The sequence below is a fragment of the Humulus lupulus genome, chromosome 4, assembly GCF_963169125.1.
Source record: "Humulus lupulus chromosome 4, drHumLupu1.1, whole genome shotgun sequence".
Lineage (NCBI taxonomy): Eukaryota > Viridiplantae > Streptophyta > Magnoliopsida > Rosales > Cannabaceae > Humulus > Humulus lupulus.
The window spans coordinates 3279507-3294270 of record NC_084796.1 but is presented as its reverse complement, the minus strand read 5'-3'; the positions used below and the strand labels follow the sequence as shown (position 1 = coordinate 3294270).

General features: G+C 30.1%; 1 protein-coding gene across 1 annotated transcript; it reads left to right on the top strand.

Annotated features, from left to right (window-relative positions):
- Positions 1–2804: 2804 nt before the first annotated feature.
- LOC133829685 (cycloartenol-C-24-methyltransferase-like) lies at positions 2805–14121 on the top strand. The gene is made up of 14 exons (XM_062259446.1): positions 2805–2989; positions 3088–3193; positions 8474–8540; positions 10133–10206; positions 10304–10388; positions 10667–10722; positions 11449–11503; positions 12211–12258; positions 12739–12822; positions 12905–13021; positions 13116–13199; positions 13316–13441; positions 13581–13678; positions 13807–14121. The coding sequence occupies exons 2-14, from the start codon at positions 3111–3113 to the stop codon at positions 13862–13864; spliced, it is 1035 nt and encodes a 344-aa protein (XP_062115430.1). The 5' UTR covers positions 2805–2989; positions 3088–3110; the 3' UTR covers positions 13865–14121.
- The last annotated feature ends 643 nt before the right edge of the window (positions 14122–14764 follow it).

Below are 14764 nucleotides of genomic sequence, written 5' to 3'. Positions count from 1 at the left end.
ACTTAGTGGAAAAATTAGTGTTCGACCTTAGTTCCTCTGAGAATCCTCGGCTGTGGCGGTTGAGCAGGCCGCATATGTACACGCCGCCACCAAAGCTCTCAAACTCATGGCTAGTCCAACTTCCCATTTCCTTTACCTGCACCACATAGCACTCGTGAGCCAAAACTCATCAAGAAAACACATATATATAGATATATGCTCATAAGCAGTTAATAACATATTACATAATCTTATCTAACATGCTCAACAGTAATAACTCTACTCATGCATGTATTTAATTCAGATAAGTGACTATAGAATCATAAGTCCTTAATGAGACATGTATCACGACCCTGAGCACGACCCTCATGAGCCAATCGGTGAACCCTAGTCACAACCATAATAATGAATAACCATCAATAATGAGCAAAATAAAGGCTTCCGGACCGAGTCCTAGCCTCCGGGACCTTAAGTTTGAGTCTCTGTAACTCAAAACCTAAACTGGCCATTTTCCCCAATTAGAGCTGCGGCTCAAGCCCCATAGGGCCGCGGCGCGCCACAAGTCAGAGAGCTCTGAAACTCTCCTCACTGAACACGCGCCACGACGCTTAAGCACTTTCAGGGACTTCCTTATCCCTCTAAGTTCATGCGAGCCACGACGCCTCAAGAATAGTGCCGCAGCGCGAACTTGCGAACCCAGAATTCTGTGTAAGCTCAAGTCACCCTTTGGCTTGGAAAAGACCAAACTACCATTTGGTCAAATCAATTGTTCTTTAATGCCCCCAAGGGCAAAATCATTTTTTGCCCTCATTTCCCACTAATCTAAATTAACACCAATATTCTCAACTAGTCACCAATAAATTTTCATTACCCGATAATCCCCGATAATGTACTAAATTACCAAAATACCCTTAGGCTCACCCTGAGTCGGGTATCTCCCGAGTCGGGTATCTTAACCCTGTTGTGACTTAACTGCTAAATTGCTCAAAAATGGTCGTCTCCTGCCAAATGACTAAAATATATCCACATAATAATGTGATCTCAATCACAAAGCACACATATTTACAAATATACCATCAATGGGTCAAAATTACGAAAATACTCTTCTAATAAGAAATGGGCTCACATGCATACTTAATGCACTTAAACATGCTACAATAGTCATATTATAATATATCTCACGCAATTCATATAGTCATGCATATAATCATAAAATGCACATAATATGTGTTTATGCCCTCCTGGCACACTAATCAAGGCACTAAGTCTGATTAGCAAATTTAGGATGTTACATAATGCTTATTGAAAATATACAAAACAATTAATTTTTTTATTGAAAGATAAATTAAAAATTAGAAATATTTTTCAATTAATAAATCATATGAATGAGTGGCAAAGGAGTAATTAAAAAATGTGATATTTATTGTGGGCCAAATTTGGCCCATGCTATATTTTGTGTCAAATTTGACACACATTTTAGACCATCATTGGAGTTTCATTTTATGAAAATGGGCTAAAAATGGATATACACTACTTTTATAGCACTCCATTAGAGATGCTCTTAGCAATACTCTGTTAAAAAAAAACCCAAAATCTTGTATAAGAGCATTCCCAATGAATGCTCCAGGACCGACCCTGAATAAGATTGACCCTAGGAAATATAAAAGATTTGGGGCCCTTTTTGTATGAAGTTTCTAAACATTTATGGTATTTTTCAAAAGAATTTTAAAAAAATGGGTCATCAGGGTAAGGGATCCCTAGGCGTGGGCCTAGCCTGCCTTAGCTTAGGGTCGGCCCGAGGATGCTCTAAACCAACAAATATGTAAAGGAAGACGTCTCAATGGTAACTACCCATAGATGGGTACTGACAATTATGATGATGTGACAACATAGTGACTTGGTATAGCAAGTCACCAACAGGATTTAAACTTTATCTCATTAGGTGCTCTAAAGATCTACCTATAATTAAGGGTGACAATTTGGGTCACGACATGATGACACGACACGACACGATTAAGGTAAACACGAACACAACACGTTTAATAATCGTGTCGTGTTCGTTTAATAATCGTGTCGTGTTTGTTTAATAATCGTGTCGTGTTCGTATTTGAGTTTTTGGCACGTTTAATAATTGTGTCATGTTCATGTTTACCTTAATCGTGTCGTGTCATAATCGTGTCAAACACGATAACACGAATAATTTTCATCGGTTTTATGATTTTTTTTATATAGTTATGATTAATCGTGTCGTGTTTGCGTTCGTGTTCGTATTTTTGACACATTTAATAATCGTGTCGTGTTTGTGTTTACCTTAATCATATCATGTCGACACGAATCTGACACATTTACACGAATTGTCAGCCCTACCTATAATAATACATAGGTTCTAAGACTAATATTTTTTTTTTACCAAATATAGCTAAGCTTTTTAAAGCTTCATTAAATAATTTTTTAATACTTTTTTATCCTTTCCTTCTCCCATTATTATTATTATTATTATTATTATTATTATTATTATTATTATTATTATTATGTTTTTCAATTTTTTTTATAGATTTTAACTAATAAATGAAGTAAAAGAAAATATAAAAAATGTGATGTATGATATAATATCAAAACATGAGGTAAAATATAAAAATTATAGTTTTTATAAAGTATTTTGAAAAATAAATTAGAACGGATTATGGGGAGTACTGAAACAATCTCAAGGAAACCCCATTTTATTTCATCACTATCATCATCATAAATGTTGCTCATTAATTTTCACATCATTTCACTTGCCCTCCATGAAGGATTCGAAGCATTCATATCGAGTAGTGATTGATATGTGGATAGTTCTTTGGTGCACATTACGATGTACAAAATAGTCAACTCTGAATGTACTCTTTGTTTAGTTTCTCTCTATAAATAAATAAGAAACCTTTCATATATTCGTTCGTCTCCAACCAAAATCTCTTCTTTTTCTCTCCATTTCAAACCTGTTCTTATTATAGTGTTCCTTATTTCCAGTGTAATCTTCTACTCTCTTTTTTCGATCATTGCATGCAATGCTCTTCAAAACAACATATATATATATATATAATCTTTTCACTTTTTTGGTGACTGTAGATCTCCCTGAGTTTGTCTTGATCATGTCGAAAACTGGAGCATTGGATCTCGCATCGGGTCTCGGAGGAAATATTGAGAAAAGCAATGTTCTTTCTGCAGTTGACAAGTACTTTTTTTCTTCTTAATTAGTTAAAGTTTTATTTCATATATGTTTTATGTTTATTTAATAATAATCTTAATGCTTTCTGAGAATGATATATGTTTTAATGGGGTCAATCCATGGGTTATTTATTAGGATGAGAAATTTCGGATTCTATGCAGGTACGAATTAAAAAATATTATTAAATATTTCAAAATAATATTATTATTTTTTTTGCACTCTATCCCAAAATACACACATCTAAGAATTTCTTCCTTCTTTTATCTTCTCACTTCTTTCTTCCTTTTAGTTCACTTTCTCTCCACTAACACCACCACACTAAATACTGCATTTCGAACATATCTGGATATAATTTTTTAGTTTCTTTTTTATGAAAAATCAACATTGCTTGATTGTGGTTCGATGGTGCTCGATTGTGCACTACTACAAAAAAGACTTTTTAGGACTAGCATTGCGAGTCCTAAAAAAATTTTTAGGACTCGCGGGACGCGAGTCCTCTATTTGAGAGCCTTAAAAACTCAGGTTTTTAGGACTCGCAACGCGAGTCCTAAAAGATCTTTCTGAGTGCTTTTAAGTAAAGTTTTTAGGACTCGCGTTGCGAGTCCTAAAAAATTTTTACTACTACAAAAAAAAAATTTTTAGGACTCACAATGTGTGTCCTAAAAAATTTATTTAAATACCTTTTAATTAATTATATAATTTTATTTAATAAATCAAAATTTGGGTAAAATGCCCAAATTTTTTTTTAAATCTCATTATTGCTGAATAAATAATAAATATATACTTATATATTTAAAATAAATAAATTACAAAAAATATTAGAATTATTATTATTATTAGTTGAACAAAAACAAAATCAAACATTACCAATAATATTACATGATTTTACACCATCATCCGAATAACATATATGCAAAAACCAATAATATTAATGATTATATATAATCAACATATCAGCCAGCCACCACCTAAAATCCATATACAACAACTAAAATCCAAACAAATACAACCAGCTAGCCACCACCTGAAAATGAAGACCAGCCTCCGGCCACCGCCTCTAGGAGCGAGCCCCTCCGCGAGCCCCTCCGAGCCACCGCCTGTGTGAGCGAGCCCCTCCGCGAGCCACAGCCTCTGTGAGCGAGCCCCTCCGCGCCACCGCCACTGTGAGCGAGCCCCTCCGAGCCACCGCCTCTGTGAGCGACCCCTCCGCAAGCCCCTCCGAGCCACCGCCTCTATGAGCGACCCCTCCGCAAGCCCCTCCGAGCCACCGCCTCTGTGAGCGATCCCTCCGCGCCAGCACCTCTGTGAGCGAGCCCCTCCGAGCCACCACCTCCGCAAGCAATCTCGTCGACGGCGTTGCAGCGAGCCCCTCCGTGAGCCACCGTCCAGCGAGCCCCACCGCCTCATCTGCTTGAGCAAGCCATGGAGAAGAGGGTTGGGAGGAGGAGGCTGTCGGCTGGGGAGAAGAGGTTGGGAGGAGGAGGCTGAAACGTTTAGGGTTAGGGACTTAGTGATTGATCAATTTTTTTTTTTAAATGTATATTCAGACCCAAATAAATAAAATTAAATTTTCTTTTTTTTAAAAAAAAAATAAAAATAAAAGAAATCTGTTTTTTTTTTAATTTAGTTATTAAAATAAAATTTTAATTTATTCATTTATTTATCATTTTTTACTTAAAAGTTTTTAGGACACCCAAAATGAGTCCTTAAAATTTACCACTAATATTATACTTAAATTTAATTTTTTTTAGGACATGCATTAGTTTTTAGGACTCGCGTTGCAAGTCCTAAAAGAAATTCTTTAAGGACTCTCAACGCGAGTCCTAAAAAGTCCAGAAGATTGGAGGGAATTTGTGATTTTTTAAAATTTAAATTTTTAGGAGACATATAAGGTTTTAGGACTCGCAATGCGAGTCCTAAAAAGTCCAGGAGGTGTTTTTTTAAAATCCAAAATCAAACTTTTTTAGGACTCGCAACGCGAGTCCTAAAAAGTCCAGGAGGTGTTTTTTAAAAATCCAAAATCAAACTTTTTTAGGACTCGCAACGCGAGTCCTAAAAGATATTCTTTAAGGACTCGCAACGCGAGTCCTAAAAAGTCCAGGAGGTGTTTTTTTAAAACCCAAAATCAAACTTTTTTAGGACACACAGAGATTTTAGGACTCGCAACGCGAGTCCTAAAAGATATTATTTAAGGACTCGCAACGCGAGTCCTAAAAAGTCCAGAAGTTGTTTTTAGGACTCGCATATATGTGAGTGTCCTAAAAAAGTGTCCTAAAAACTCTTTTTTGTAGTAGTGGTGGTTCGATGGGGCCCTCAAATTAATCAAGATTTTCATAAAAAAAAATTACTTTGCTCGATAGTGGTTCAATGGAGCTCGATGCCAGCTCGATGCGATTCTTGCCAGAGACATAATTTTTCACTCGGGTGTCCATTTTTGGCAATTTTTTTTTATTTTTGGTATTTTTCAAGATCTACGTTTGACATGCTCATATGCATATTTGTGAAGTTTAAAACTTGAAAACATACAAAAACATGTCTTAAACATGAAGTATGTTAGTATTTTTATATTATTTTTTTCAAGTGTTACACTTCACAAATGTGCATATGAGCATGTCAAACGTGTAGATCTTGAAAAAATACTCAAAATAAAAAAAATCACTCTAAATGGACACTCGAGTGAAAAATTATGTCTCTTGCAAGAATTTCATCGAGCACCATCGAACCATCATCGAGAAAAATCATTTTTTTAATGAAAAATTTTTGATTTTAAAGGCCACATCGAGCTGGCATCAAGCACCATTGAGCAATGTCAATTTTTTGCAGATTTCAAAGTTTAAGATCTGAAGAAAAAAAATCGTAAAAAAAATCCAAAAAACATGTCCAGCTACGTTCAAAATGCAGTGTTTATTGTGGTGGTGGTATTGGTAATGTCATGAGGTGAGAAAAAGAGTGAACCGAGATAGAAGTGAGAAGTGATAAAAGGAAATAAAAGAGATATTTTTGGTATAGTGCCAAAAAAAATAGCATTATTTTAAAATCTTTAATATGCCTAGCATATATTTTAATTGGGAAAAGTTGACAACTATCCATTTTGATGAATAGTTAACTAAAATTAGACACTAAATATATTTAGTTGAACTTTACTCATTATTATCATGAGATTTCCCAAATTACCCTTATTTGAGCACATGATTCTAAGTGTTGTTGTAATGTGTATTATATGTGTCATATTATAGTTAAATTGGAAATACATTCTAATTGTAGTGTGCTTAAGGAGAAAAAAAAAGCATGTAATTGAAGGGGTATAATGGGTACATCAATTGAAAATTTGGGTACTAAAATAAAAGTTAAAAATAGTGGGTAAAAATTAAAATGTATCATTTAAAATGGGTACAAGATCTAATATTAGCACCCAATATTAAACATAGAGAGAGAAAAAAATTATTCCTATGGTTATTCAATTCTTTTTGGGAAACTTCAACTTCTATGCATATTAATATACAAAGTAAAAAATATGCCAACTTTACAATTTTTTGGCAAAATATGCAATTCTAAGAAAACTAGACAACAGTGTTCATCTCATTCTCTCTACATCCGAAGAAAAAACAAAAAAAAAAAACTCACCGCTGCCATCAACATCATCTACCATTTCCCATTAACACCATGGAAGTACTGTCACTCGCCATTAAAGCACCCATCAATGTTTCTATATATATATAAATATATATTTTAATAATTAAAAATTCAATTTAAAACTTAAATACATGGAAAAAAAATTGACAAGTGACTCTAATTTATAAATTTTGAACACTTCCAAAAAAAGAAAAAAAATCTAGTTCTTTGAAAAATTCTGAAATATATAGATTTCTTTGGGGAAAAATAATGTTTAACAAATAATTATTTATTGGTAGTAACAATGTTTAATGATGGAAAAACAATAATTTTTGTCAGATAATCACTTATTATGATTGTGTTGGTAAAAAAATTTATTTTTAATTTTTTAAACACAAAAATGAAAATATTATTTTATTTTTGTTTCTTTATTTTTAAAAAATAAAAATATGTTTGGTAATTATTTTTGTTTTTAAAAACAAAAAATGATAAACGTGTTTGATAATTTTTATTTTTATTTTTTGTTTAATAATATGATGTGTTGATTTGAAGAAAAGAAGAAAAAGGAAAAGTAGAAAACGGTTTAAAAAAATTTTGAAAGTGAAAATATTCTATTTTCAAAATTTAATAAATTTTAACTAAATTTTTTAAAAATAATAAATATAAATAAAGTTACCAAACACATTTTATATTTAATTATTAAATTTTTAATTAATTAAATAAATAATTATTTTTTTAATTAATTAAATAAAAAATTATTTTTTTAATTGTTACCGAACAACACCTAAGGTTGTGCTTGGTAAAATTTTTGTTTTTGAATTTTTTAAATACAAATTTAAAAAATAAAAATATATTTGGTAACTATTTTTATTTTTTGTTTTTAAAAATAAAAAATAATAATTGATAACTTTTATTTTTATTTTATTTTTAACAATATAAAATGAGGTGTTGATTTGAAAATGAAAAGAAACGAAAAATTGAAAACGGTTTAAAAAAATTATATTTTCAAAATTTAATAAATTTTAATTAAAAATTTTAAAAATAATAAATAAAAATAGAATTACCAAACACTGCTTTATTTTATGTTTAATTGTTAAATTTGTAATTAAATAAATAAAAAATTAATTTTTTAAGCGTTACCAAACACCACTTGCATAAGTAAAATATGTATATATATATAAAGAGCAGAAATCTCAACCAATTCAAAGTTTTCATTTTATTCTTACCCCTCAAAAGTCATCTAACTTCTACAGCCGTAGCATTAAATTAAACCACTTTTCAATACAATTATTGGCTAAAAATTGCTTGAGGTTCTACATCCCTCCCCAAAAAGTGACTGATTATATAATTTACTTTTATTTTTTTGTTGTATATCCAAAAGTTGTACTTATTACTATATTTTAGCACATTTTATAAAAATAAAAATAAAAGTGACTTTAATGATATTATAAAATATATAAATTTTCCTACATTTTAAAAATTAGGTCAAATTAGACATAAAATATAGCATGAACAAAATTTAGTACACTAAATTTCTTTTTTTTTTCACTTACCATTTTGCCATGATAAATATTTGGCACACAAAATTAGGTCGAAAATTGGTAAACTCATAACTAGCATTCATCTTTTTTATTTAACAATTAAGTTAATTTGCTTAATTATTTTTTTCATTAGGTATGAAAAGTATCATGGCTCTCATGGAGGTGAAGAAGAAGACAGAAAATCTAACTACAGTGACATGGTAAGAAATGTTATTTATTAGCTTCTTCAAGTATCTCAAAGCATTTCCCATGCACATGCAAACTTTGGCACTTGTCTTAAATGTGTGTCCAATTATGTTCTAAATCTATAAGGGTTTATATCTTTTTAAATCTTGTGTTTTTTCTAATTACCTGTTTGGATTCTATATTTTAAAAAATTTATTTTTAAACCCTATATTTTGTAAAATAGTTCAAATAAACTCATAAGTATAATTTCAATGAAGAAAAATTTGAATATAACAACACAGATTTTAAACAGAATGATTTTATTTTTGTTCTGAATTGTTAGTTTGGTAAATTATTTGTGATTTTAGTTGAGAAAACTTTGACCAAAATCGGATGAGAAATTATAGGAAATGGCCCAAAATAAAGCCATCAAGAAGCTAATGTCCTCATTTTTAAAATTGAAGAGAAATAACCATTTTATATTGTTGATTACCTAAATTGTCATTTTTATAATTTATTTGTTTATTTAGGACTGTATGACTTTAATATAGTGATATATATATATATTAGTTTTGTTTAATTTGTTTTTATTTTAAAGTTATATTGATTTTTTAAGTTTTTTATAGGTTATTGGTATATTATTTTTCAATTAGTGTTTATGTTTTTTGTGGTATGGTATATAATTTTTTTTTTATATTTAGTTTCTATTTTATTATACATAGTGGTAGTATATAATTTTGTATCATGGTATATACATTTTAATGGTAGTATATAATTTTGTTAGCATAGTATATACATTTTTTAGTAAAAATTTTGTAAGTTTTGATGGTATATTATTTTTCAACTCAGTATATATATTTTGTGGTATGGTATATCATTCAACAACCCATAAAAAATAAAAAAAATATCAAAATAACTTTAAAATAAAAATTAATTAAACAAAACTAATATACATATACCATAATATTAAAATATTTAGAATAAAATAGTAATTTGTTAAATGGCATATTTGGTAATATGTAATATTAAAGAGATGATTAGGCTATTTTACTACAAAATTAAAAATATGGACATTTACTTACTTTCACACACCATTAAGTGTCATTTTACACCATACCCCAAATCGGATTAGGGTTCTATTTGAACTATTTTACAAAATATAGGGTCAAAAAAGTAATTTGTCAAAACATAGAGTCCAAACAAGTAATAGAACAAAACACATTGTCTAAAAAAATATAAACCCAACTTAGAATATAATTTTTTTTTTCATATGTTATTGTTTGTGTCAAATGTAGCATCAAGAATATGATCATATTGTTAAAATCTAACATGTGTCTCAAAACTACAAGTTTACCATCATGATGAATTGAAGGATTGTAGATTTGACATTATTAGAGTTTAATTGTTTATAGAAGAAAAATGAATTTATTTTGTAAATAAAAAAATAGTTGTTTCTTTAGCCTGTGTGCATTGGAGCACAACCCATAAAATTGTGTTAAAATTTATTATTTTTCTTTTTGTTCGTTGGTGACCCAACTATTGGTTTTGAGTTAAATTTGACTACATATTAATTAAGCCAACAAAAATAAATGGTAGATTATTCTTGTTCTTACATGTGGATTTTCAGGTCAATAAATACTATGATCTAGTTACCAGCTTCTATGAATTTGGCTGGGGAGAATCCTTCCATTTTGCAAACAGGTTCCTGTGTTTTCTTCATTATTTCATAGTTAAAGTTCTTGTAACTGTGTTACCATATTAGGCCATCATATTATGATTATACATTTTTCTTGTGCAGATGGAAAGGTGAGTCTCTTAGAGAGAGCATGAAGAGGTATGAACATTTCATTGCTTTGCAGCTAGGAGTAAAACCAGGACAGAAGGTTTGTTTTCTTTGTTATGAAATAATAAGCTTTTGTCATAGGATAATAATTAAGAAGTTTTAGTGATGTATTTTTAAGAAGAATAATGATATATGCACTCAAATATTACACGTTTTTTAAAATAGTAGGTCTCAGTTTTAATAAATGTGATTGACTAGCACATAACTCTTGTGTAATATTTAGGTGTATATTTTTAGTGACTCAAATAGAATATAGACTATAGGCATCCTTGTGAGTACTTTAAGATATAAATTCTTAATTCTATTCACTCTGCTTAGGTGCTTGACGTGGGCTGTGGAATTGGAGGCCCACTAAGAGAGTTTGCTCGATTTAGGTGAGAACTCTTTCTACTATTAGTATCAATATTTTTAATTTTTTTTTTACAGAAAATACTAATTTTTACTAAAAAAATTACGTTTTTATAGTCAAATATTTTTTTAATTTTACGGTTTTAAGAAAAAATTTATATTTTTGCAGTTTAGTCTTTTTTTTTCAAGTTGATTTTAGGTTTTTTTTTTTGTATTTTTGCGTTATTTTTGCGTTATTTTTGTTGATGTTTAGTTTGTCCAATGAGTTGTTTTCAAATTGTTTTTCCTAAAATCCGTATTTTCGTAATTATGAAACTTTAAAAATCATATTTTTGAAAACTTGAGTGCATATTTTTTAAATAAAAAATAATTAAGAATCGTAAAAAAGTAAAAAAAAAATAAATTTAAATGTGTATTTAAAAAAAAAATCTCATATTATTTTTATTATGATCACCTTACCTACTTTGTGACCATGGCATCAAATTCATGGATTACTTTATCTGTGCATGCTATGATTCTTTGATTAACCGTTTTGTCATTACTTTAATTGAGAATTTCATGTGCTATTCAAACAGTTGGCATTGGTTTCTCTGATATTGATATATTGAAAAATTACTTCAATTTGACTTGATACTGTTATTGTTGTTACTAAATAGTACTTGAAATGCTACATTTTCATCTTTAGATAGAGATTATGATTAACATGTGTTCAAAGATGGCTTAATTTATCACTTGTTGATGGCTTGTTGTAGCTCTGCATCAGTTACAGGGTTGAACAATAACGAATATCAGATATCAAGAGGAAAGGTAGGTCAGGGTCGATCCTAGGCATAGGCCGAATAGACTTGTACTAGGGCCCCATTTAAAAGGGACCCAAAATTTTCAAAAATATTATTTTTTTTCTATATATAAGGTCATAAATTTTATAAAAATATTATTTTAGGGGAATTCTTCTATAGGGGCTTCACTTTAAGTCCTGTAAACTATTCGAAATTTTCTGAAAATTTGCAAGATGCTCTAAATAGCTACAATATACACAGTCATAAAAAAAAAAAGTCGCGCCGAAAACTGTTCACGAGTCGAGAAACACTGAGAGCTCTATCGGTAGGGCTTAAAGTAAAGCCCCTATAGAAGAATTGTCCTATTATTTTATATATAAATACTAAAAAAATTCTCGAGCCCCAAATGCTTACCAGTTGGCCTTGAGGCAGGTGCTTGTTATAGTTACAAAGTAAGAAAGTAGGGATGAAACTTTTCATATTGCTCAAAACCATTGCACCTCCTTGAAGGTTTAGTATCCCCATATTAGTGTGTATGAATATCTTAAACCTTAATTGCTTTGTTTAGATTAAAAAACATTTTTTAAACAAGGTGATGATGAATTATTCTGCATAAAAAAAGATGGTTCAGATCTTTCAACAAAGCTTTTAGGTCCAGCTCATCTTTACATGTACTATATGGTAAAAATGTTCAAGTTTCAAGATGGTTTATTTATTAGCTTGATTGTTCCATAGGAACTGAACCATATTGCTGGGGTAGACAAGACCTGCGACTTTGTTAAGGTTTGTGCTTAGTATTATATTATTGCGGGTAAATACTCATTTGGTAACCCGTGTTTTATCGAAATACATACTTGTTACCATTTATTTTTAATAATACTCATCTGGTATCCTGTAATTTGAAATCGTACATATTTGGTATCCTAGACTTAAATTTTATCAATATGACAAAATTGTCTTCAATTATATGAGTTTCAAATTCAAATTTGACTACTTAATTGCATATAATTGAGGGCGGTTTTATTGTTCAAATTTGAGTATAGGGTACCAAATATGCACAATTTCAAATTACAGGGTACCAGGTGAGCATTATTGAAAATACAGGGTACCAAGTCTGTATTTCGATAAAACACATGGTACCAAATGATTATATTCCCTATTATTTCACTTTTCAACAAGTTTTTCTGAGTTTTATCATACTAATTCTGCAACACAACGAATTTTTGGTAACAAATGTCATTCATAATTTCTCTATTGTTGCAGGCTGATTTTATGAATATGCCATTTCCTGACAATTCATATGATGCAGTGTATGCAATTGAAGCTACCTGCCATGCACCAGAGGCTGTATGTTATTATCAACACTGTTTCATTTTGTTTCCTTGTGATCATCTTTGTTGGTTAAAGTGGATTCTTTTCATATGGTTAGTATGGATGCTACAAAGAGATTTATAGAGTGTTGAAGCCAGGCCAATTTTTTGCTGCATATGAATGGTGCATGACTGAGGCATTTGATCCCAATAACCAAAATCATCAAAAGATCAAAGTAAGAATAACTTGAACCACACACAGACAAATTGTCTTGATAGCCCTGCAGATGTTGAAATGATCGAAAAATGTATGTATTTTCTTTGATGCAGGCTGCAATTGAGATCGGTGCTGGCCTCCCAGATATCAGATTGACAACTAAATGCCTTGAAGCTCTAAAACAAGCAAGGTTTGAGGTTGGTTGTAATTCTCTCTTCTAGATATAGTCTTCATATTTGAAATCGAGCTCGAAGATACTATGATAACCTAGATTAATTTGTTTTTCTGTTTCGATTTCTTTCTGTGGCGAAAGGTGATATGGGAAAAAAACCTTGCAGCAGACTCACAAGTCCCCTGGTATTTGCCTTTGGACAAAAGCCATTTCTCGCTCAGTAATTTCCAAGCAACAGCTGTTGGGCGCTTTATGACCAGGAACATGGTAAGATTGTGTTGCGTTGTGTTGTGTTGTTAGTATTGAAAGTTTGCAGAATTATGTATTGCAGTTGTTTGTGATTGATTAAAACATGTAAAGCAGATACTCAATGTGATGTTATTTGTTTTGATGTAATTGTTTGTAGGTAAAGGCACTAGAATTTGTTGGCTTGGCACCAAAGGGAAGTCAAAGAGTTCAAAGTTTTCTAGAGAAGGCTGCAGATGGGCTTTTTGAAGGTGGAAAGTAAGTTATCATTATCTTCACTATTCTTTATCCCAAAATCAAGATTGTTGAAAATCTAACCACTTAATTCTTCTAGACACAATACAAAAATTCATGGACTAAACCATAATTTGGTAACTGTGTTTCAGAATGGAAATATTCACACCAATGTATTTTTTCTTGGTCCGGAAGCCAGAGTCAGAGTAGTCTGTTATGATGGAAAACATTCCTAGTGGGAGCTTGGGATTTAGGGCTAGTTTGGTTCAGCGTTGTTGCTTGCTGCTGAAGTGTGAACGTGTATCAAAGTGTTTGGTAAACTATATGATTGAAGTGATTAAAATAAATTCACACACACTAAACATACTAGATTTTAATATAATTATTGTATTTCTTTAAACAAGTTTAAATTAAAATATGTTTTTGATAAGATACTATTATAAATAATCAGTCTGCTAAAATTCTAATTATAATGATCATGATATTATTATCCAATTCATGATATAATTACAAATATTGTTGTAATCTTCTTGTTGGTGGCTCATATTTTGGCTAAGAGTAGTTTACATGATGATTTTCTTTCGTTAGGGCATCTCAAGTGTTATCTCTAAAAGCATTTTTTTTTGCTAAAAAAATAGAGTTAAAACATCCCAAAAGCTTACTCCAATATTTGCTTCAAACACTCCTTTATAATAATAAATAATAAATAATAAATAATAAAAGCAATGAATAGTTTGCTTCATATATGAAATCGTACTATTCTTTGCTTCAAATTGTAAATTATCTTTTATATCCTTATTAATTTTAGTTAATAATATATGTGTCCAATATTTTATTTATATAATACTTAAATTGATTATTAATATTAATACTATTATTACTTATTACTTAATCAATTTTATTAATATTTAAATATCATCAACATTATTTTCTAAATAAATATATAAGTTATATTCACTTATTAAATAAATTTTTATATATTATTTTTCATTAACAAATTAATTTAAATATTTTAATAACATGGTAATTTGATGTGGTGAGTACATCAAAGTGAAGTTGAAGTTGCTTTATAATATAGTAATAATAAGTTGCATATGGCCTTATTTGTGA